Source organism: Larus michahellis, chromosome 2, assembly GCF_964199755.1.
Source record: "Larus michahellis chromosome 2, bLarMic1.1, whole genome shotgun sequence".
In the NCBI taxonomy this organism is placed as follows: domain Eukaryota; kingdom Metazoa; phylum Chordata; class Aves; order Charadriiformes; family Laridae; genus Larus; species Larus michahellis.
In genome coordinates, this window is record NC_133897.1 from 88,180,233 (window position 1) to 88,204,970 (window position 24,738).

Genomic DNA, 24,738 nt, shown 5'->3' on the forward strand with positions numbered 1-24,738 from the left:
GATGACAAATTCGGGACCTGGGAGGTTTTACGGGCAAAGTTTCTTAAGAAGAGCTAAGTTGTGTGGCTGAGCCCCAGTAAAGAGGGTAGTGAAGAAGAAGGTATTTCTACTGGTCTTTGAGACACCAGTCCCAAGAGCGTGGCTGAAGGAGGGAATGATAAGAGGGTGCTAGCATGACTTCACACATGTGGATTTAGAAATCCTTCTCCACCTCGATGTGAGTTTAGAAGCTTGTCATCTAGCATAAGCAAAAAGTTGCCAGGCTGGTAGCTTTTGGACGGGGGACTGCCAAGCACAACTGTGGATGAGCTACAGGCATTTTGGCAGGCTGTCCTCTTGTCCCCGAGTCGGTGACAGACAGTGATGCACGGCAGTGTAACAACTTGCTAGACGATATGGAAAAAATTATGTTAGCAGAAGCTAGTGGTGATTTAAATTGGCTTGTTTGGGCGGTCGTGCTGGGATAACTACTGTTGCTGTATTGCTGTAGGCTTTGGTGAACGGTTATTAGAGGAGAGTCTCTCTTCCCTGCTGCTTTTATGCGCACTGTCCTTCCTCAGTTCTGTCTTCCTTAAAATACCTGTTGAGGTTAAAAAAAAAAAAATCTCACCTCCCATGGATGAAGAATAGGGTGTGTGCGTGTATACAGTTCAGTTAAATTCAGTTGGTTTTGAGGAAACAAAGTTCTGAGGTTTTTGTGGTTTTGTGTTTGGGTTGCTTCTTTTTTCTTTGGTTGTTTTGTTTGGGTTGTTTGGGGTTTTTTTTTTTTTTTTTTTTTACATTTGTAGTCATGACTGTAATTAATAAAAATTGTGTTTTTTGGAAAAACATGAGTGCTTGGCAAAACTGTTGTCATCAAAGAGGGGACTGCAACTCCCATTGAAATCTGTGAAGACAGAGTTAGGACTTGTTTGGTTCTTAGGGTAAATGTTAAGGTTTTTGTAAGGATATTGTATATTCCTCTTTAGGAATTCAAATAAGCGAGAGGATTACGTGCTACTTTTAAGATGACCATGAATGTACGAGGAGCTCTGTCATTTGCCTGGACGCTGCTACCCCCTGCCCCAATGTAGAAGGTGACGGAAAGGTTTACAGTGGCTCCAAGCCCTTTTTCCCCTGTGTTCCTTACATCTCCCCGCTATTATCAGTAACTACCCGCTCTTCTTTCTCCTCACCCATGTGTTGTCTTTTTGAATTACTTATCTTCCTTACTGAGTTTTAACAGATTAAAATTCCCTCACACACACACGAGCAAAGGTGGGGAGGGGAGAGCTGTGGAGGTGGTGTCCCGTGCCAGGCAAGCCTGTGGCACCTGCTGATGGTGAGGTACAGCGGGTCTTGAAACTGTGGATCTGGTAGATACAGAAAAGTTGCTGTATGTGTTCCTCACTTCCCTGATTTCTCATTTTTTCAGTTTTATTCACGGTCAGTTGCCAAATAGTACTCGGAGCACTATCTTTAATTTCAGAATTAATCAGAAATGCCATTGACTTGACTGCACAGAAACTGTTATTTCTTTACCTAAATTTGCAGGCACAAGGAAGAGCTGTTGTCCACTTGCAGCTTGTCTAGCTTGGCTGCAGCTGCTAATCACAGTAGGCTTCCCAAATTCCTGTATTGTCATGTTTTTGCAGCCATGATCATAGAATCATAGAATGTGTTGGGTTGGAAGGGACCTCTAAAGGTCATCTAGTCCAGCCCCCCTGCAGTAAGCAGGGACATCTTCAACTAGATCAGATTGCTTAGAGCCTCACCAAGCCTGTCCTTGAATGTCTCCATGATCATAGAATCATGGAATGGTTTGGGTTGGAAGGGACCTTAAAGATCATCTAGTTCCAAGCCCCCTGCCATGGGCAGGGACACCTCCCACTAGACCAGGATGCTCAAAGCCCCATCCAGCCTGGCCTTGAACGCTTCCAGAGATGGGGCATCAACAACTTCCCTGGGCAACCTGTGCCAGTGCCTCACCACCCTCACAGTAAAGAATTTCTTCCATGATGCCGTGGTATAGGTTGGGCAGTCTTGAAAGTTAAAGGAGTATTTTGCAAAACTTGTCAAAACGTAAAGGTCGCACTTGAATGTCTCATGAAAGTCATAATTCAGACCGTAGCCATACCGATAACTCTCCCGAAAAAGACTTGATGGCATTTCATTGCTGGATTTGCTTTTGAGGGTGTGATAAAGCTGTTGTTTCCTAGCGGTGTGGAAACTTTGTCGTCCTCAGGAGCTGGCAACCACGTCTTCAGAGCTCTAGCAGAGAAGTGCAATTACGTTTTGGCCTTGGAGGGAGGTCTGTTAGTGATGTGTGTCTTCACACTCAGCAGCAGAAGGTGGGGAGGAGTGTGCCCGTCCACCTGTGTATATAGAGGGTAATCTCTGTGTGATGTTTGTGTTTGGAATAACTGGAAGATAAAATGTTCTGGCTGGGATTTTTGTTGTTTGGGGGTTTTTTTAAATATTTTTTAAAAGTCCGTGTTAGATGAAGCAGTGGTTCTGTAAGAAGCACTGGTGCTTTCAAAGGGCTGGGGAAGGCACAAATTTATTCCAGTTCCCTCTCAAGTCAGTAACAGTAATAATATATGTCTTAATCCAGTTTCTTGCTTTTAAAGTGGTATGCCATCGTCGGCACTGTGCTATCTCCAGTTACTGAAACAGGAGGAGATGGAGCCTGTTCAAGGTTAATCAGCAGCTGTTCCACAGATCTCGGGAGCAGGAGAGCTGGTGCTTTGATCTGGTGTGGGGGATGGACAGGCAACAGAAACATCTCGTTTTCAAGGAGACTTTGTTCTGCAGGAAACTAACCCCCCTCAACTGACCTTATACCCCACTGAAACATCTTCATGGCTTTGTTCTGCTTTAAAACAGTAAAGCAAAGTGGTATTGTTCAGGGGGCAGAACTAAATTTGTGGAGAGAAAGGTGTTAGTAGTTTACTCCCGTGCTCTCTAAGGAAATTGTGATTAATGTCTTAAGTGTTTTGAAAATGAATTTTACCCCATTCAGCTGGACTGAGTATGTGCCTAGATTTAAGTGTGTGGTCAGTTCATGAAGTTGAGTTTAAGGTACTGAAATTCACATTCCATGTTCAAATACCTTCCAAAGCTGTCCTTTCTCTCACTGCCTACAGAGATTTAGGATTCAACTAGTCCTCTGTCACTCCATCCATTCCTCACCACCCCACCAACTATTGGCAGAAGGCAGGCAGGCTGGCTGGAGAGAAACGGAGCCCATTAGTGGCACTATCTTGGCATCGTTTCTAGAATATTAATTTATTTCCCTTTCCTAGGTTGTGTGGTGGTAGCATACGCAGACTTTTGTAGTGATTTTAGTGTTTCAAACACCGCTGGTTGTTGTGGAAGCCTTTTATCGATGAGCGAAGGAAAGTGCACCGGGGAAGCAGGGCACTGAGAAGAAGGGGATCTAGGTCAGTACTCTGAATTACAGAGTAATACATAAGACAAATGGCCATTACTACTTGTTTGTTTTCCTGGACTTAGGTATGGAAGAACAGGTCTGGTTTTCTGCTTAGGAAGCTGAACACTTCATTTTGGGGTGGAAGTCGGTGAGGGATCTCCAGCTTCCAGTGGACTTTGTGAGTTTGCCACTGAGTAGTCTGGCCAAGCATGCACTCGACATGTTAAATGTTCTGGGTCCCTGAACTGAAGTGTTTTCAGTAATCCTAAACTAGCAATGAGGGACGAGTTTTCAGAAGCAAATGTGTTCATTAACGTGAAATTAACAAAGCTGTATTTTTATCTGGATAGCTTCTTTCTTGTTGTGGCCTTCTTTGTGTGAGTTAGTAGAGAGGAGGAACGACGATAAATGTGGTTTTAGTTATCTTTTCCATTAAAATGCTATGTCCAGCTTGACCTAGTTAAAAACATCTCTTCCTGTCTCTCAAACTTTGCATTTGGAGCCAAGCTACTGAGGTACATAAACAAAAGGTTCTCTAAATCTATATTGACTATTGTTCCTTTTGCTTTGCCAAGCCCTAATAGCGAAATGCTTTTTGAATACAGGTGCAGCATAACCTACGTTCACTGCCCTTAATTTGAAGCTGTTTTAACTGCTTTGAATCAACAGCATTGATGACTCAGCTGGATTTTAAGTTAACATGTGAATGAGCAGCATTTGACTTGGATGAGAACACAGTTATTATACAATATGTGCTTTTCCATATCTAGAGATGCATACGGTATATATAAAAATTTAATTGATGCACAGGCAGTTATTTTATTCAGTGTATAACCTGTATGCATACAAAAATCTAGCTTCTTAATTACAGTTTTGTAACAAATGCTCCACCGTTTTACGTAGTTGAGATAAAGTTCTTAGCTAATTTTGTGATTTCCAGCATATACGTCCAACAGAAAGTAAAAAAGAGTGGATTTTTATCATCTCCAAGAATAGAATACAGCGGAGATAAGAGAAAACGTCTGCATTTTCAGCAGTAAAATCTGTGAGGTTAGAAGGACTAAGGACTTCTCCAGGTGGTCTTGCAGCTGTGAGATTTGCAAACCTATTTCCTTTCCCTTTTGCAATTGGGAGAAATGTATTTGCTATGGAAATGGTGCCATATGGTCCTTCTTCTGCGAACACTCTTCCAAGTATTTTTACAACCTCGCTTCGTGGAAATAAACCATTGGGCTCTTGTAAGTGCTCCGTGGCTTTGCTTTCCCCCTTATCACAGAACAGCAGGATGTTAGGTGGCTCGTCAGCGAGCTCTGGAGTAACCCCAGTTACCAGGCTTCTCCCCCCAAAAACAGGTCCAGATCAGTATAATGTGCCACCCTGTGCGTTGAGCGGAGTCCTTCTGCCGGTGCGTCCTGTGTGACAAGTCTTGTCCATAAACTAACTGCTCGTGAAGGTTTTGTTCTCAAAACTGTTGCTTGCACCTAACGAACGCACGGCAGAGGGACGGTAGCCCCGTTGCAGAGCTCGCTGGGCACAGGAGGTGGCTGTAACATGCACAGCTTGTTGAGGTGTCTCTTGCCAAGGCTTTTTTTGGTGGTTTGTTTTTTTTTTTTTCCGCCTCCCCCGGACGGGAAAGCCTCGGAGCACCCAGCCCGTGGACAGATCCCGTATTGTTGAGCTACCTTGCCAGGGAACACGTTGTATTTGCATTTCAGATGCCTGGGGCTTTGTGAACTGCATTGTTCCTCCTGCCTCCCCTGAATAGCAGCTATTGACCCCTAACAATGTACATTTGTTTAAATCAAACCCTTTCCTATTCACTTATTTTAAGACTAGCCCAGCCAAGTGAACGCTTCTGTGCAGGCCCCTTTTTATCCCCAGAAATAAAATTGCGGAATTAATTATTTCATTTCAAGATGGAAAACATTCTCCTCCTTGTGAGAGGCTATTTTGAATGCTGAGGTTTTGGCAAATTTTGTTGCGGCTTAATATTTATAAGCTTTTTATTGCCCTTGAAAGCATAAACTTCATGTTACTTGAGCTCAGAGATTTTGGGAAATAATAAACCAATGGAACAACAGGGGTTTGGTTGTCCTGAAGCACATGAAGAACTTGCCTGCGTTTTGACAAATAGGTTTTTTTGCGATTTATGCGTGCATTTAGATGGATTGCATTCATCAAGGAGGAGGAGGTGGAGACTGACTGATACAGACACTTAATGCCCAGCAGCGGGCTGGCAAGAGCATTTCTCTGGGTGGTGGGAAGTCTTGGGTCAAACTGCCTTTGCTGCTCGGGGTGACTGTTGTACATGCTTCCACCCATCAAGCCATCAGGTCTCCAGAGTTTGGCTGTCTCAGTAGCCACTGTTGTTAAATCTGTTACAATTTGTGAATAAAACAATGGTTGTTTAGTGGGGGGGGAAAGCTTTTCTATGCCTTGTTGCTGTGGGGTTATTGGGTCAAGGCAGAAAAGCCCAGTGAAGTAAAAATTTTCTACGAGCTGAACGACCATGTAGTCCTTCCATTTTGTGCCAGAATGATCCCACTACTAACAGCAAAATATTTAACCATGAAACAGCAGTCGTAAAATTGAATGGGGTTCTTACATGGGCTGATGATTCTTTCTTCTGGTGTCCTGTGTTAACTCTGAAGTATTTCATCTCATGAGGTTTCTATAGGTATTTCTGTTGGATGCATTAGAAGCGAGTTGCCAGCAGGTCGAGGGGGGCGATCCTTCCCCTCTGCTCAGCACTAGTGAGGCCCCTCCTGGAGTGCTGTGCCCAGTTCAGGAGGGGCATGGACATACTGGACAGGGTCCAATAAAGGACCATGAAGGGATTGGAGCATCTGTCCTGTAAGGAAAGGCTGAGAGAGCTGGGACTGTTCGGCCTGGAGGGGGGGTGTCTCATCAATGTATATAAATACCTGGAGGGAAGGTGCAAAGAGGAGGAAGCCAGGCTCTTCTCAGTGGTCCCCAGTGGCAGGACTGCAGGCAGTGGTCACAAACTGAAACACAGGAGGTTTCTTCTGAATGTCAGGAAGCACTTTAATACTGTGAGGGTGACCGAGTACTGGCACAGGCTTCATCCTTGGGGATCTTCAACAGCCATCTGGACGTGGTCCTGGGCAACCAGCTCTAGGGGACCCTGTTTGAGCAGAAGGGTTGGACTGGATGCCCTCCAGAAGCCTCTCACAACTTCAGCCTTCGGTGATGCACAGGTGAAGTGAGGTGGCTGAGGACATACAGGAATCTCAGGCAAAAGACTCAGCTCACCTTGCTCTAAGCATATGGCGTGGTGTAGCGTGAGTACATTGCATCAAGAAGAGTGTGGCCAGCAGGTCAAGGGAGGTCATCCTCCCCCTCTACTCTGCCTTGGTGAGGCCGCATCTGGAGTACTCCGTCCAGTTCTGGGCTCCCTGGTTCAAGATGGACAGGGAACTGCTGGAGAGGGTGCAGCAAAGGGCTACAAAGATGATTAGGGGACTGGCACATCTCTCTTATGAAGAAAGGCTGAGGGACTTGTGTCTCCTTAGTCTGGAAAAAAGACGGCTGAGGGGGGACCTTATCAACACTTACAAATACTTAAAGGGTGGATGTCAGGAGGATGGGGCCAGGCTCTTTTCAGTGGCGCCCAGCGACAGGACAAGAGGTAATGGGCACAAACTTGAGCATAGGAAGTTCCATCTAAACATAAGAAGGAACTTCTTTACTTTGAGGGACCTGTCAGCATGAGAGTGTTCATGCTGCTCGAGAAGGTTAAAAACAGAGTGGTGCCCTCAGTTTCCTGACGGCTGGAGTCCAATGCAGACCCAAGAGAGTTGGTGGAAGTCTTCCCTCTGCTGTCACTGGGTTTTGAATTAAATGTTCAGGTCCTCCCTATTGCTTTTACCACTTCTGGAGACTCCTCTCCCTGCTGTTTCCCAGTCCCCTGCTCCCCCCTGCCCACCCCGGGTGCGAGTGCTCTGCTTTCTGCTTCCCTTTGCCCTCACCCTGCGCTCTTGAGTCAATGTACGCTGCGTTTGAACTGCCTCGGGCTCGCTGTAAACCTGGAAACATCTGGCTCGAGGTTTCAGAGGTAAAAGGGCAAACAGCTCCGCAGGCATTTGCAGCATTTAAAATGGAAAGCAGTTTGTCAAAAGATGGAGGGGGTGTGGGGGGGGAAATAATGAGGGATGCTCTTATGTGGTCCTCTGTGCAGCTGAGCTCTTACCATTCAGAGAAACCAAGTAGCAAGAGTTTTTACATTCTCTGTGAGTATTTTTTTGTGTCTCAGTGCTGCGGTTCCCCTGTCATAGAAACAAGGATAATGTCTATTCAACATTATCTAAAGCGCATGCAACTTGTAATTATTTGAATTGGTTTTTATCAGTGATCGTACACCCAAAGTCACAAAGTTCTGATTATCAGGGTATAAGCCAACCCTTTTCTACCACCACTTTACTGTTTTCTTTAGGAGAGAATATGACTGCTGTCTGTCTGTAGAGAAACGGGAGTATAGTTTGGGTTGGAGGTCAGACCATGGGGTGCTGCTGTTCAGTGTTTTCATGCCAGCTGAAGCTGCCTTCTCTGCTGGAGCAACTTGAGTGGGTGTCATTAATGGGATGGCTTTTGCTGCAGCTGCAGCGTCAGCTGTGGTTCCTCCTCCCTTGTTCCCAGTGCTGGATGTTTCTGTTTTCTTGACACTGGATCTACCAGCCAGGTGAAAATTAAAATAGTCTATGCCTACCTTGTTTTACTAGACTGTCTTAGGTGTCTCGCTGGTAGTGTCTCCATTGCGTGCTCACCTCTGAAAAGCGAATATCATTTCTTTGTAAACTTGCCTGCTAGCAGGTTGTGGGGTTTTTTTGGTTTTTTTGTTTTGTTTTTTTTTTTTTTTAAAATCCTCTGCATTTTTGTGCAGTCAAGAGAGGAGGACCCTATAAAGGGCAAAGTGGTTTAGAAAAAAGGTGAAAGATGATAGCGGGGGGAAGTGCTGTGAGTGCTTAACAGACGTTGAAAATAAACAGGTAGGGAGCCAGCCAATGTTGAGGAGGATCTTTTAAACTGTGTGTAAATTCAAACACTGCTTTGTAATTTTACGTGTGCTAACATGAGGCACATGACTCAGAGAATTGGCTCTAGCTGCTCTTGCCAGCATTTAGGAACTTCTATTAAAAAAAAAAAAAGCACTCAAGTGTAGTTCTCCTGTGTTTACTGTTTTGGCAGAAACCAACAAATACTTGCTGAGAGGTTGTTTTATTTTATTCATTTCACTGGTTTATTTGGATTTTGCTCTCGCTTTCTCTCTTTTTACTTGATAAGTATTTCCATAGAAAAATATTGAGTGAAATTCTTTTTTCAGTTATGCCATCTATAACTCTGTTTTGTTTATTTTAGGGGTCTCGGGTCTGGCTGCGAGAAAATAATCAGCATTATCCCAGTACTGTTCATTCCTGTGCGGAAGGAGTCGTCGTATTCAGGACAGACTATGGTCAGGTATGAGCATCGCTCCTCTTTGTTTTCTCTTTTGATGCTCTGTGGAAAAAAAGCTGTTCTCCTTGTGGGAAGGGCTTGAGGGAAACTAAAAGCCTAAGGTTTGTGAATAAAACATTCCTTTTGTATGACTTGAATGCACAACTTTGGTTTTAATAGCTCTTTCTATTGGCTGTCCGGTCAGTTGCTATGATCGTGCCTGACAAAGCTGAAGCGACGCTGCTGGCTGTGAGAGCCTTCTTCCACACAGGCCTGTGGTTATCTAGTTTACCGGAGGTGGGTGGCCTCTCCACGGTTGTATTCCCTGACTATAACAGAAAGTGGAGCTGGCACGTGGCACTGCGGCATCACGGCAGTGGAGTGTCACTGATTCAATGGGAGGCAGCAAGGCACACCTCCTGGAGCAAATCCAGGGTAGCTCCACCAGCTCCTGTCACAAGAGGATTGTGAAGAAAGGGGACCATTACTCCCCTCTCATTGCTCTTCTTGTTTGGTTTCGGTGGTTTTTTGGGATTGTTTTTTTTTTGTCTGTTGGGTTTTTTTTGTTGTTGTTGTTTTTTTTTGTTTTTTTAATTTTAACCGCTTCCTGGCTGTCCAGTGCTCCTGGCATCTGCCTGCCTGCAGGGATGGAGATAGGCCCTAGCATTTGCTTGGGTTTCAGTTTTAGGTTGAGTCAGATGTAAACAGTTATGCTGAGACAGTCATCAACCTCTGGAGGATGCTCCCTTTGACTTTTGGAGGATGTTTGTTCCCTCAGTTTTGCTTCCTTTTCTTAGTTATTTGCACCAGATGAAGGTAGCTTCAGGTAGCGAACAATGCTGAGGAAAGCACAGTAGACTGGAAAACTTGCTGCCTTCACTTAACGTCCTTCTGGATGAGCAGGGTGGAAAAGCATGTCTTTCAGGGAATGCTTGCTTTCCTTGGATGACTTTCGCCAGGCAGGAAAGGAACCAGACAGAATTGCACAGTAGTTTTTGATGGGCAAGGTATAACCTATTTGAGGTTAAATTGCTGCTATCCTGGCACTGAGGGGTGAAAATGACTGTGAAACAACTGGGGTCTGAGGCAGAGAAAACGATGTCTTCCTTCTCTTCAGAATCCCTGGGTGTGTGGCAAAGGAAACGGGGTGACAGAGAGGAGGTCACATCCAAGCATCTGTGTCGGGTCATGTCTCTGGTGGCAAAACTTAGTTGTGCTCCATGTCCCTGGGGAGGCAGAGAGATGGGTGAAAGTCACTGCTATCCTCAGCATCTGAAGAGGTAGTCAGGTAACCCAACTCTGTGATAGCTGTTGCGTTCCCACACCCATCCACTGCCCTCCTAATGTCAGCAGTTTGTTCTTCAACCAACACTTGCATCCTCCTAGAAGCTATGCTAAGGCATATTGAGGACAGGGAGGTGATTTGAGACAGCCAGTGTGGCTTCACCAAAGCCAAGTCTTGCCTGACCAACCTAGTGGCCTTCTATGATGGAGTAACTACATCAATGGACAAGGGAATAGCTATGGTTGTCATCCATCTGGACTTCTGTAAGGCTTTTGACATGATCCCCCACAACATCCTTCTCTCTAAATTGGAGAGGTATGGATGTGATGGGTGGACTGTTTGGTGGATGAAGAATTGGTTAGATTGTTGCATCCAGAGGGTGGTGGTCAGTGTCTCAATATCTGGATGGAGATCAGTGGTGAGTACTGTCCCTCAAGGGTCCGTATTGGGACCAGTACTGTTTATGTCATTGATGAAGATATTAGACAGGGGGATTGAGTGCATCCTCAGCAGTTTGGTGACGACACTAAGCTGAGTAGTGTGTTTGACATGCTTGAGAAGTGGGCCGGTGTGAACTTCATGAAGTTCAGCAAGGCCAAGTGCAAGGTCCTGCACCTGGCTCAAGGCAACCTCTGGTATCGATGCAGGGACTGAGAGTAGCTCTGCCGAGAAGGACTTGGGGGTATTAGTGTATGGAAAGCTGGACATGAAACAATGTGCACTTGCTTCTTTTGCTGCAGCCCAGGATGTGGTTGGCCTTCCGGGCTGCAGCAAAAGAAGCATGTCCAGCAGGTCAAGGGAGGTGATTCTGCCCCTTTACTCCGCTCTTGTGAGATCCCACCTGGAGTACTGCGTCCAGCTCTGGAGTCCTCAGCACAGGACAGACATGGACCTGTTGGAGCAGGTACAGAAGGAGGCCCGTGAAGGTGGTGAGGGAGCTGGAGCACCTCTCCTAGGAGGACAGGCTGAGAGAGTTGGGGTTGTTCAGCCTGGAGAAGAGAAGGCTCCAGGGAGACCTTATTGTGGCCTGTCAGTACTTAAAGAAAGATGGGAACAAAGTCTTTAGCGGGGCCTGTTGCGATAGGACAATGAGTAACAGTTTTAGACTGAAGGAGGATAGATTGAGACTAGATACAAGGAAGAACTCTTACCATGGGGGTGGTGAAATACTGGAATAGTGTTTCCCGGAGAGGTGGCAGATGCCCCATCTTTGGAAACATTCAAGGTCAGGTTGGATGGGGCTCTGAGCAACCTGATCTAGTTGAACATATCCCTGCTTATTGCAGGGGCGTTGGATTAGAGGACCTTTACGGATCCATTCCAAACTAAACCATTCTATGATTCTTTGCACCTGCACCAAGTTACCCCCAGACACAAATGGTATGGGGGAAGACATCCACAAAACTACATTGAGAGTAACTACCACTAGGTGCAAAGCCTCCTCACAGAGAAACAAGAAGGCTGCCTTTGTGCTGGCATGCTTTCTGTGGGTTGCATGTTAAACTGTGCATTTAGTGTTGCTCAGATTTGGGAGGTTGCATATTTTGACCTGTCCTACTGAAATATAAGGTCCAGTGAAGTGGACAGGCTGAGACTGTCTCCTCTGTTGGCTCTTTGACGCTGAAAAAACAGGATCCGTCACATTAAAGCATCACTGTTACGTTTGGGTTGGAGAGTAGGAAGGCTGCTCTGTGTGTTGTTAAACAAACCTGTGCTCCAAGCAGTGTCCAGCATTGGGCCTTTCGTTTAAAGATAGGCCTTCTCCAGCTCCTAGTAGGAGTGACACACATGCTTGTAGGAGGGGCTACCTGTAATTTTTACAGGATTTTGTAATTGAACATGTAGCTGTAAAGAACCTGACTTTTAGAAGAGTTTTGACCTTCAAAACCCTTACAGGAACTGCAGATGCTGTTGTAAAACGCAGAACTTGCTTTGGTGCCCTAGAAAAGGATGGCAGAGTTAATGTTGGCATCGGCCAGTGGAAAAGCTGTTTGCTAATGGTCTTGCCTGCATGTGTTACGTGTGGTGTTGCTGCCTTTCCGTGGTGTACATAATGCAAGTTGAAACTTCAGGTAATATGGAAAAAGCCGCAAGTCGTTACCGTGATATCATCTGACTGATTACATTTCCTTAGAAAACCTTAGTGCTATAAACATCACTGGGGGAAAAAAAGAAAAAAAAAACCACCCAAAACAAACTAAAACCTTCTTTGGTTTGGCCTGCTTGTGTTAAAAGCAGGTGGTGCAAAACGGGAAGGACATAGGGAGCAGCCTTCAGACCCGTGACATGGCGTTCGTCTCTGGTGGGTCTGAGCTGGCTGCTGCCCAGCTGAAGGCATACTAGTGATTCACTGCATTTGGTAACTTGAGTTTTTCAAGGCTTAGGTTTTCAGGAGTGCACTTTGCATGCAAAGAGACCATACCAGCAGACGTTGGCCAATTGGTATTTTTTTTTTTTCTCCTGTTGCTTTTCCTGATGCCCTTTTAGACCATCCTGCCCTTGCTGTTTGGTTACCTATGGGCTGCAGAAGGTTGCAAGCGGGTGATATGAAACTGAGATAATGCCCAATGACTACCTCTGACGGCTTGGCAATCCCTGCAATGCTGTATATCGCTTTGAAGAACAAGGCAGGGGAAGCAAGGGGAGCGATGATGATTTTTTTGAAGCGTGGCTGGCGTATTGACTTCACAGAATTTCAGAGTTGGAAGGGACCTCTAGAGATCATCTAGTCCAACTCCCCAGCTAAAGCAGGATTGCCTAGAGCACATCACTCAGGACTGCATCCAGGCAGGTCTTGAAAGTCTCCAGAGAAGGGGACTCCACAACCTCCCTGGGCAGCCTGTTCCAGTGCTCTGTCACCCTCACTGTAGATAAGTTTTTTTTTTTTTTTTCTCGTATTTGATTGGAACTTCCTGTGTTCCAGCTTCTGCCCGTTACCCCTCGTCCTGTTACTGGGAACCCCTGAAAAGAATCTGGCTCCATCCTCCTTAAACCCACCCTTTAGATAGTTGTAAACGTTAATGAGGTCTCCCCTCAGCCTTCTCTTCTCCAGGCTAAAGAGTCCCAGCTCTCTCAGCCTTTCCTCCTAAGGGAGATGCTCCAGTCCCTCAGTCATCTTTGTTGTCCTACGCTGGACTCTCTCCAGCAGTTCCCTGTCTCTCTTGAACTGGGGAGCCCAGAACTGGACACAGTATTCCAGTTGTGGCCTCACCAGTGCAGAGTAGAGGGGGAGAATGACCTCCCTTGACCTGCTGGCCACACTCTTCCCTGTGCAGCCCAGAATTCCGTTGGCCTTCTTGGCGACAGGGGCACATTGCTTGCTCATGGATAATTTACTGTCTACCAAGACCCCCAGGTCCTTTTCTTCAGAGCTGCTTTCCAGCAGGTCCACCCCTAACCTATACTGGTGCCTGACATTCTTCCTCCCCAGGTGCAGCACCCTACACTTGTCCTTGTTGAACCTCATTAGGTTCTTCTCTGCCCATCTCTCCAGCCTGTCTACGTCACACTGGATGGCAGCATGGCCCTCTGGGGTGTCAGCCGCCCCTCCCAGTTTGGTATCATCAGCAAACCTGCTGATTCCCAGACCCTTTTAACAGCTGCAGCTTGTGTTCAAGTCTAATGACAAACTGACGAAAGTGTTGGGACCTTATCAAAGCCAGCATTGTTATTCATCTGCTCTGATTCAGTAGCTTCTACTAGACTTTGCACTTCTCGCCTTTCCATTGAGCATTTTGCGTGACTTCTCAAGACGTGATTGCCGGGGCGGTGGGACTAGGAGGGTGTGTTCACTGGAATTGTGCTCAGGCTCTACTTCTATGAGTTTGAACTTCAAGTCCTTGCCAATGTCAGTTTGCAGAATAATGGAAAAATCATAGCACAGTACATTACTTCTTAATTTCTTCCTTCTGTTCTGTTCTGAGCGGTAGAAGTACATTTGCCACAAAAACCTGTGGTGGCTTACGGTTGTATGCTGAAGGGGTGTTGGTTGTAGGGAATCCTACCCAGTGCCAATGCTCTTGTGAGAATATGCCATGACCTTTCAATAGTATAACAAGTTGTGTGTCAGGTGTTGAATCCCTTTTTGATAATCACACAGTGATATAATTGCTCCTTGAGTATTCTTGTGTTGCCTGAATGTTTCAATTAAGGAGTCCATTAGTTAAATGTCATTAAAGACAATTGTGGTACTGCCTTCTGCTGTTGTCACCCTCTACATGAGATGGCTGTAAAACTAGCTGATTTGATAGGCTGAGTGGAATATCTGCTACGTATCATATGGGATACTAAAAAAGGGAATTTCAGGTTGTAGGTTTGAGTTTCCTGAGCAAATGGCTACGAAACAGCCTTAACTCTTTATGGAAAAAAAGAAAAGTGTGGCATTGTACGGGGGTAGATGAAAGCCTCATTAAATACAGGGAGGGGAAGAGTAAGACAGGAACATATTTCGCCACCCTGCCCACGATAAAGGAGCGGGAGATGAAAGGCATAACATCCCTCTCGGCGCACGTTCATGGCGCTGGGCTGCAGCTGGCTCCGGACTGCCTCTCAGAAGCCTTCTGCAGGCTGGCCTTCAACGCGAGGGGTCTGCACTGACTCCAGAAGCTGCGATGAGCAGACAGTTCACAGTCTCAATGTTTTTTCTCTTTATAATGAGCACTTTCCAGAGGAGAAAATGCTGTACTCATTTGCTGGTTGGTGGGTGGGTTTGGTTTGTGTTCCATTAGCGTGCACAGAGCTGGTGAAGGGAGTCTGTGGCGGATGGTTTGGAAACACCATGTCTGCGAATATACAAGTTAAGTATGTCAGTGCAGTCTGTGAATACTCAGACTTAAAAAAAAGTCCTAATATTTCCTTGTGTATATAGACATATATGTGTGTGTAAGATGTCATTACAGTTACTGCGTCTTTTTTTTTTTTTTTCATGTTTTAAGGTGTTGTTGCTACCTCCATTTTTAGGGTTAAAATGATTTTTTCCTTAAGGGTTTTATTTACACTGAAGCAGACATTTCCTCATCGTCGTATTGTATAAATTTTTAATGAAGTTGTGTGAGCTTATAAAGTACTCCAGTGAATGTTTAAATGAAATGCTAAAAGCCCTACTGTCACTGTATGCTTTGTTTGAAATGACTTACTTGTGTATGTTCAGTAGAGTATCACAGGTTCTGTTGAGAAAAAAAACACCTTAGTTTCTCTTCTTTTCTTTTCCAAATGATGTGAACTTTATTTCAGATAAAATACTAAATATTTCAGATAAAATACTAAATATTTCAGATAAAATGCTAACTATTTCAGATAAAATACTAACTTTTGCCCTGGCATGAAAGAGGACTGCCTTGCACTCTTGGCTTGTACAGACACGCTTGAAACTGTCCCCAGTGAAAGCATCGATGGCGAATAGAAAAAGCGGGGGGGGGAGTGGGGGAGTGAAATCTTTCAGAAGAGTTGTCTTGAGTTGGCGTGGCATTAATTTCAAGAGCATCTATCTTATCTCCTAATTAGGACTCTCTACTTTTTCTTCCATTTGTACATCCAAATATATATAAAAATAATGCCAATAACAGTTGTCTCATCCCCCCCCTATTTGTTTTAATGTAGTCATGGTTGTTCAAGCCTTTGAGCATTGGGGACTTTCAGAACAAACCTAAGAGCGCGCATTTTTAATAATGCCCATTCCCTTGCAAGGGAAAATTTCTGTAAATGTAAGACATAATAAGTGTTGTGGGGGTGGGGAGGAGGGAATATCTGAAGAAACTCATCCAGAGAGAAGTAAAAGTTGAATCAAATGGCCGGAGTCTGACACTGAAATTTCAGGATATTTAATTGCATACCTGCTTAGTTGACTGAGAGGAACTTTTAAATCAAATCTGTTATAAATAGAAGCAGCTGAGCATTAATATCCCAAAAATGCAGGCTCTTTAAAAACAGATGTCACATTTCACCAGTAAAGACCCTGTCAGTTAAAGCAGCTTTCTGTGAACTTTCTTCACAAAGAAGTCCTTCATGGCATGGTGTTATGTCAGCAAACAGAGTGCCGCTCAGTATCCTGAGCTTCAAATCAGAGGCACCTGTAAATGGTTTGGTCAGCAACAAAAGTATTTTTTCCTGTGTGTTTAACTTAATGTGGCTCTTCTGGGGCATTTCCGCATCTCAAGAATGGGAAGGCTACAGATGTTCCTTGTTAAACACAGCTCAAGTATGCTTTCCATGGAGGTTTTCACCTTTTTTTTTTTTTTTTTTTCTTTTCCTCCTTCTGGTTTGAAGGCTGGGAGAAGTTTCTCATCGTGACCTCATTCAAAAAAAGTTAGACCTGGGCTTTGTTTGAGGTCTGGTTTTTTTTCCTTTTTTGCTTGGTTTGGAGGGTTCCTTTTGTTTGATTTTTTGAGTTTGCAATAGGATTCTGTTGGAGTTACCATGTGGTTCTACCAGGGGAGTTCACGTTTTCCTCATTTTTGGTTTAAAAATAAAATTAAAAAGCAAAAATAAATCCCAAACCTGCAGGCAAACAGTTAAGTACTTTTCATAAGGACTCTTTTCTTCGCCTTGTGTCCTTTCTCACCCTTGTTTGGGACTCTCTTGTGCTAGCCTTTGCTACTGTGAGGAGTCCTTTTAAACAAGAGTCTTCCGTTCATATTCACAGGGCATGAATAACACCACTGAAGTTACTTGGCTTAAGTTAATTGAAGTCAGTAGGACTGTTTATCAGTAAATGCTGTGTTTGGCTGCGTCGGTTCATAGGATCAGGCATCGGAGAAGTAAATCCTTCTGGACAAGGATTTTCTTAGTTATCGTTGAAAAGCGTCGTGCTCGTTTCTAGCTCCTCGTCCATGTGAAGTCTCGGCAGTATTTCCAAACAGTGGTTATTTGGACATTTCCCTGAATTTAATATCTATTACCCTTGAAATACACCCTTACAAGGGAGCATTTTAAAGAAGCCCGTTGTGCGCTCCCTTGTATATACAGCCTCTTAAAAAAAAATACACAAATATACGCTGTGGGCTTTGGTCTTGGCTGCTCTTAGCGTTAAATGAATCCATCTCTTCCTGCAGACTTTATTTATGAAGGCTTCCATGCTTTTTAATTTAATGGTGCTTACGACAAGTTGTGACTGCCGACTTCAGCCGTTGGGTAACTCATGCGTGTTTTGGCCAGCAGATCCCTGCCTTTGGGGCTCCGGGTCAATGCCAAATGCAGTGGCGTTACACCAGGAAATCGGATTATATCTGTCTAAACGCTGTAAAGTTCACTTTATTCTGCAGTTGGTTGTATTTGGCTTACTTGGATTAATTATCCTGATTATTTTTGGTATACTACAAATTTGGTGCTGTGGCTATTTGCATGTTGGCTTCTTGTTTTTTGGGGTTTTTTTTGAGTTTTGGGTCTTTTATTATTGTTTTTAAGGGATGTGTATGGGGATTTTGGGTTTGGGGGATGGGGTGGGGAGGTTGGGGAGGGCCAGAAGTCAGCCGGAGCACCTTTTAGTGCTCGGGATTTATCTTCTGTGGAGAAGTGTTTACATCTTCATGCGGGATGTCAAAGTTCAGCGACTCTCGCTGCAAGCATCTGTTGACGCGGCTGTAAACAGAGCTCAAGACAGATGTGAGCCGGACGCCGCCAGGAGCATCCGTGGGGAGACGTGGCCTCCCGTGGCCCAGGCTTGCGCTGTCCCAGGCGCTGCCCGGCCTGGGGAGGCGGCATTTGGTACTCCAGTCTGTGGGGCATCGTTTGGAAGGGATTGCGAGGAGGGAGGGCTGTGACCCCTTGCCCATGTTTTCTCCATCCCGCGCTCTTTAGAAAGAGATTTTTGGGAACTAAGAGAGGCCTGCAGAGCCTGCGCGTGTCCTGCAGAGCCCACTGAGCTGCCTCGTCCCGTGCCTCCTGCGAAGCGTTTAATGGAGCGTAACTGCGATGCACAAAAGCCTCCCCGCGCCTAGTAAGGATTTAATGCAACTGTAGTTTCCTTAATGGAAATGCTGCTTCAAAACCCTAAAATGTTGCTCATAAGTACGATGTTTGATCACTGGTTCAAGCACTCATAAATTGAACAAGTTTGGTTTTGTTTTTTTTCCTGATGTGCCATCACTTACTTTTTAAGTACTTGCTAACCGGGAAAATCATTAGTTTGGGACTCTTAAATTCTCCAAAATGTTAAGTGGTATAGCATAGAAATACTATGATATGTCATAATGCTAAAGAAAGCAGTATCCGTAATAGAAGACTTCTTTTTTTTTTTCCACCCTGATTCAGGAGCTAATTCAGCTTGCCTTTTTATCCATTTTATATGAAGAACAGTATTTTCACATGACTGCTATTGTCTGAATAGTTGTTAAAGGGTAATAGGGAAGACCCCCTTTTTATGTGTGTTTTTGCCTGAACTACTGTGTATTAATTACCTAAAAAAAATACAGAGCCGGTTATTAAGTACTTCTTGGATACGTTGCACATGTGCTGTCCTTACTTTTTTTCCTCTTACTTGCCTTTCTGCCAAAACCACTATCAGTTTGATTAATTCCAGGAAGGGGACAGTTTTAATCCTGGAGTAAGATATTTTAAAAGAAAGGTTGAATTGTAAAAAAACCCCAAGCAAAAAAAAAAACCCAAAACCCACCCCCAAAACAAACAAAAAACTAAACCACCACCAAAAAAAAGCCAAACACCATCCCCCCTCCAAAAATCCCCGTCGAAAAAAAACCCCCACTCCTGACTGCCAGAACAAGTCGCCTGTATTATTCCTGCAAAATGAACTTTCTGGCTACCAGTGCCTAGTCAGGTCTTGTCAGAAGTTGGGGAGTTTGCAAGTGAGCAGCCTGGAGGTTTCTAGTGCACAAGCGATGGGGGCAGGAGGGCTGAGCAATGACCATAAATAACCCCTTTAATGTTGGGTTTTCAAGGGTTTTGTTCTGTGTTTCCTAAACATAATGGTAGTGTTTGCTTTAGCTTTACCGAAATTAATTCGTTTGGCATTAGTGCGGCCCTTGTTAAGTGTTTTACTAACAATATAAATTAAATCTGCATGAACAAAAGCATTTCTCTTTGAGCAGAGAGTTGCTTTATGCTTTTTATAAGACCTGACTGAAAGCAGTCGGTATCTGAGATGCTGACAAAGAGGGACTTACTGTGTCCCCCCCTCGGTTTTCCGCGGCCACGTAATGGGTTGTGGCTACGTAAACAGTTGAGATGTCAGTCTTCTCTCTTGCTTGCTGCAAAGAAAATCCAAACCATCTGTGCTTTTTTGGTGCTTTTATTCTGCTGGTACTAAAGGCAGCAAAACTGCTTTTGTTTTAAGATTAAAGCAGATGTACACAGGCAGCCATATTAATTTCTTTTGTAAGGGAACACAGTTCAGCTGTTCACAAAACATGGGAAGGAATTCAGGCTGCATCGTGCCAGAAAACGACGACGACGATGAATCTGTAGCATCGTGACGAACAAACTTGTCACTTCAGTTGTTCCCTTGTTCCTAAATTCCCTTGGATGTGGGCTGGTCTCATTGTTCAGCGTTGTCGGTGATTTTAGGAACACGTGGTTTAGGTTAAGCGCCGGGACACTTTGCTCTGGCAAGGTTTTGTACCTTACAGTGCACGTAAATGGTGGATGGACCCGGAGAGTGTCACTTGGAGAAGACTCCCATCAACTTGGGCGTGAATTTATCCCTATTAAGCCCTGAGCAAACTGCAAGTAGTATAGAGTGCCCTATTTTTTTTATTATTATAGATTATTTGTTTATTATTATAGATTATTTATTATTTACTTTTTAAATTAAAAAGTCAAAGAAATGACTGGGTAATGGTCTTTTAGGTTACTTCTTCGAGTCAAGCAAGTAGTTTAAAAAATGTGGCTGTCTGACAAGTGTGTGGGGCGCTGGTAGCCCCAGCCCATTAGCAGGTATGGCGGGGGGGGGTGGGTGACAAACATGCTGGGAGGCAGCAGTATCTGCTAGCAGTTCCCCTGGGGAAGGCTGCGGCGGCTTTGACTGCGCGGTGCCGGTTCTGTAGATGGAAAGCTTGTTTGATCTTTCCCCTGTGGTCACTGGAGTAGTTCCTGAGGTCTGCCTTACCTCTGTGTACCCGGGAGATACAGAAACCAAGGGGGATTGTCCGCGCCTCCAGATAGGCTTTGCCACATGAGTTAGCTTCGTTTACAAACTAAATCTGTGCAGTCAGGTTGGGCTTTTGATACCAGATTACTTTCAAGGCTTGATGTCCAAAACACTCTCCATTTGAAAGATGCAATACTTCTTGCAGAACTTCAGGTTCTTTTAGCAGGGAACACAGGAGCTTCCCCGGTGGGATAAAATGTGTTGTTGCACCTTTGGGAGCCGCGTGACGTTTCTGTCCTTAAAACGTTTCAAAGCGACTTGTTGTTTGAAAGCGTCGAGCTTTCTCAGGAGAAGGTTATCAGAGCGAGATTCCCCCTAAAGCATTTCTGCAATGTGATAATAAACTCTTTCAATATTAGTGGCAAAGGGAATTTTAAGTGTTCTTTCATAGTGGTGCTTTTATGGTCGCTAAACCAGGGGAAGAAAATGTTAGCGTGGGTCATGTGCCTCTTCCTCATACAGCACACTTTATTTTGTAAAACAAGCCAGGTCCTGTTTGGCGTACACATGATGGAGCTGGGAGGCGATTTAAGGATATTCATCTATCCAAGCTGAGCTGGCTAAGGACAAGCAAAAAAATGTACATGGAAAAAAGAGTGTGTTGCGAAGTCGAACCCTGAACAGTTAGGAAATGCTGCAGGAGCTCTTTTTGCCCTGCCTGCTGTACAGAAAGCAGCATATTGCCCCGCTGCATTTGGGTGGCTGTTGCACACACGGGAGAGGAGAGGGACTTGTACCAGGGGAAGCAGCATCAGTTGGCTGCAGACAACTTCTGGATGTTACAGGCTTGTGGGGATGAGTATATATCAGGGTGGAAGTAAGGGCTGCTTGTTCAAAGCACCCTAATAGTATTTCCTTTTGTTTTCTGAGGGTTTTTTTCCTTCTTTTTCTTGATGCTTCCTGCCTGCCCTCTGTCCGGTCTTCCATGCACGGACTCCTGCGCTTTTGTGTGTTTGATCTCTTCAACTACACTTTCCATAATGTGTCCCTGCTCAGTCGGCCTCCAGCCTGCCTCCCCTTTGCATCTGCTCTTCCCTCTGACACACCAGTGTCCATGCACATGTGTGGGCACTGACCCCGTCATGGATTCTCCCTGGTTGCCGGTGGGGTGACGGCAGGACCTGGCAGCCAGGGCCCATCCCACCACCCCATCCAGGAGCAGGGCAGCCAGGAGGCACCGGGGCAGCCCCAAGCATCAGGCACCTCTCTGCAAACCCAGCAAACCTCAGCAGGGCACAAAACCTCACCCAGCCTCCTTCAGCTCATGAGGAGCACAAGGGACAGATGGTCTCCTTGTGTTCCTTTTGCATGCTTTGCTTTGCGTTGACGTAGATGGGAGCATCTCGGAGCTGCAGGGGGTAGGAGCCCCGGGAGGTCTCGCTCAGCAGCAGCGAGAGCACACCAAGGGCAGACGGGCTTTCCCGAGGTGTTTAGCTGCTAAATGTCGGAGGCTCTACTGAACACTCGCTGTGGGATTTTTCTCCAGTGATTTATAACTCTGTTGAACTGATGACTTTTACAGGAGAGATAAAATCTTGCCTCTTGGAAACAATTCGTTCCTCTTTTTGAAAAATTAAGCTTACCTTCTCCAGAGAACAATCTGGTGGAGTGTTCACATATCAAATCATCAGAATTATTGTATGCCCGAATGAGACAAAAATACTGATTTGCCTACGGTGATAAAATAAGCTAATTTGAAAGTATATGCATTGTTACTAAGATGTCTACCTGCCATTGAATGCTTCATCTGAAGGTTTCCACATGTAGCAGAACCGTAAGCTATTGAAAACAGATTTGGGAAGGAAATAATCTTAATAGCTAGAAATGCCACAAGCCTGTAATGAAAATAATCATATGTCTTTTACTGCTGATTATTTCTCTTTTGAAAGTGCATTTTTTCACTAGCATCAGCAAGGAGTTCTAATTAGAAGTAAATAATAAAATCTGTTCCATTATTAATGCTGCTTTCAGGCAGGCATTTAATATACATTGAAATCTGATGGCCAGACTTCGTTGGCATTATCTGTGCATCATCGTTGGCTTAAATGCAGTTACAAAGGGCTTCTGTCACCACAAGATTTGCCCAGGAAATGTAAAGTTCTTTCAAGGATACCTGAAGGTCTGCTAGGCATTTGAGATATGTTAATGTTTTTCACATGTCCTCGGTAGGGGGGAAGAGGGAGCAGTATTTCTGCATGATCAGGAAAGCAACAGAAGCGTGACAAAGGCTTGGTAAGTCCAGCATACGAGCGTGTACTTCGAAGGAGAACGTGCCTGCTGCACGGAGCTTGTACGTGAACAAAAGCCCTTGGTGTGGGCAGGGGCTGTGTCCAGCAAAGCCTGTGGCACAAGGCGAAGGGGTGGCCAAGAAGCAGAAGGCTGCTAGGGGTCCACATTTTCTTAAGCGTCACCCTTTATTTTCCTCTGAGTTGTTTCTCCAGGCGTTTTTTAAGAGGCTGGCTTTGTATTCCAGGTGTATGACGGTGTTAACAGGTCAGACCAGAACACTGCTGTGCATAACCAGTCACTCGGAATCAGTTGCTGGTACCTGTTAATCCCAGGCATGCCCACAGTGTACCTGTCAAATGCATTTGTTCAAATGCTTTCAGAAACGAGCAGAGCTAGTGCAGTGCAGTGCAGTACCTCAGTGCCTCTAATAGGTTGATAGGGCTCTTCTGGAAAGTACTAAAGTCGTGTACATGTGCTTTGTAGATGATGAGGTGGGCAAATGTGTATGTAGGTGCTCCCGTAGATGTATACATGTACTGCTTCACAAAACCACTGGACTTAAAATGTGTTTACTCTGTGTCACGTGCACGTCCATTTCTGCAGAAGAAATCCTGGACAGCAGTAGCCTACAGAAATTTTCTAAGTGAAGGCTTGATTTTTTTTCAGCGTTCATATATGATGCTAGATTAAAACAATACCCGAGGCCTTGGCTAAAGAAAACAGGTTTAGGTGGAGCAATGTTCACCTTGTGCTATTGATAAGCTCTGCAGGTCACACTTTGAAAAGTCCTTGAACATCGCTACTTGAGTCAGTGTTGTCTGAATATGAAATCCTGAAATCTGTGACTCTCCACAAGCTGAACAAACTGTTTACTGTACCTGATGTCCTCAGAGCAGATTAGGCAGCTTGAAGTAGGCAAAGATTCAGACACCACAAAGATTCGGAGTTGCTGAAGCGGCTCTCGAGTCCTGCATTTTTTGCATGACTTCTATCCCGCGCGCAATGTGATGTACTTATCAGTTTCAGTGTGGACGTTATGTAAATACTAAGCAGCTTATCAGATGTCGTTCAGGGTTGCAGTTACAAGCAGTGCTTCCTCTATGTATGAAAATGGAAAGAAATGGCTGATTAGAAGCGGGCAACTGATTAGCAAACTAGGGGCAAACATCACCAAGCTGATGCTTGTAAAACAAGCTCACCTGTCAGGTGATAGCAATGGGAGAGAGTAGCCACATCTCTTTTCTTGAGAACTTTCTGGGTGGACAGATTTATTTTTATAATGGAAGGTGAAACTGAGTTATAAGGAAGCTTTTGGAACCCTGTTCCAGATTTTTTTTTATCACTTTTAAGTTGCAGTCTTGAGCTGTTCATACCCATGAGTTAATGGAGCTGGACTTTGCCATGTGAAAGGCAATCCAGTCAGCCTCCTTCCCTTACGTAGCACAGATTTTAAGTCCATTTTTAACTTGCATTTGGATTTATGCGTCACTGATCTAAATACTGTAGTAGAAGTGTCAGTCCAAAAACAGTGTCCTGTAACCTCCGCAGGAGCTCAGGTAGGGAGGGATGTGAAGTAGTGGGTCCTGCGTTTGCAGCAGGACATGACTGAAGCAGGCGAGTTACTGGCTGAGGCGGCCCATCTCATCCCGGTCTTTGCATGAACTTTTCTCCTTGGGAGGTGTAAAGGGGCAATGGAGTATAAGTTCCATAAGGAGAAATAGCTACCCCCTGTACTTCCAGGCTTACTTAGCCGTCTGAAATACACTTGCCTTTTGGAAGAGTTTGCAAGGTGATGGAAAAGCAGAAAAAACTAAAAAAAATCTGGATGCTAACCTAGTAGTTTCATGTACTCCTATAATTAAGCTCTGAGCACTTGTAGCTTTGTTGAATCTCTGTTTTGTTTGCAGCTAATTTAGTTTCCAGTCTGGCAGGAACTGTCCCCTTAATGTCAATTTTTTTTTTTCTTTACCCTTCTTAGCACAGTGCATGTTTTCCAGAGACCAGCGCGTTATTTTTGTCTAGCAAAGGCACCCCCAGTACGCTGATGTAGCTCTGGAATTATACAGCTACCAGCATACATGTCCCTAGAGTGAGTAACAGCTCTCTGCAGTACATGTGTAAATATTTACATCTGTTTCCCTCCCACTTGGTAAAGTACTCCCATTTTTTGTACAGTACAAAGTGCTTTGTATATAGGAAAAAAACCACATTGTTTAGTTCTTTGGTTTTGTTTTGAGGGGGCGTTATATTTATTTAACAAAA

General features: G+C 44.7%; 1 protein-coding gene across 1 annotated transcript in view; it reads left to right on the forward strand.

The window, feature by feature from the left end:
* The window catches only part of MYO10 (myosin X), a 170,160-nt gene that overhangs the window by 25,545 nt on the left and 119,877 nt on the right, over nt 1–24,738 (forward strand). The window contains exon 2 of the mRNA XM_074576167.1: nt 8,789–8,887. Coding sequence (XP_074432268.1) covers nt 8,789–8,887 — 99 coding nt within the window. The remainder of the gene's footprint in view (nt 1–8,788; nt 8,888–24,738) is intronic.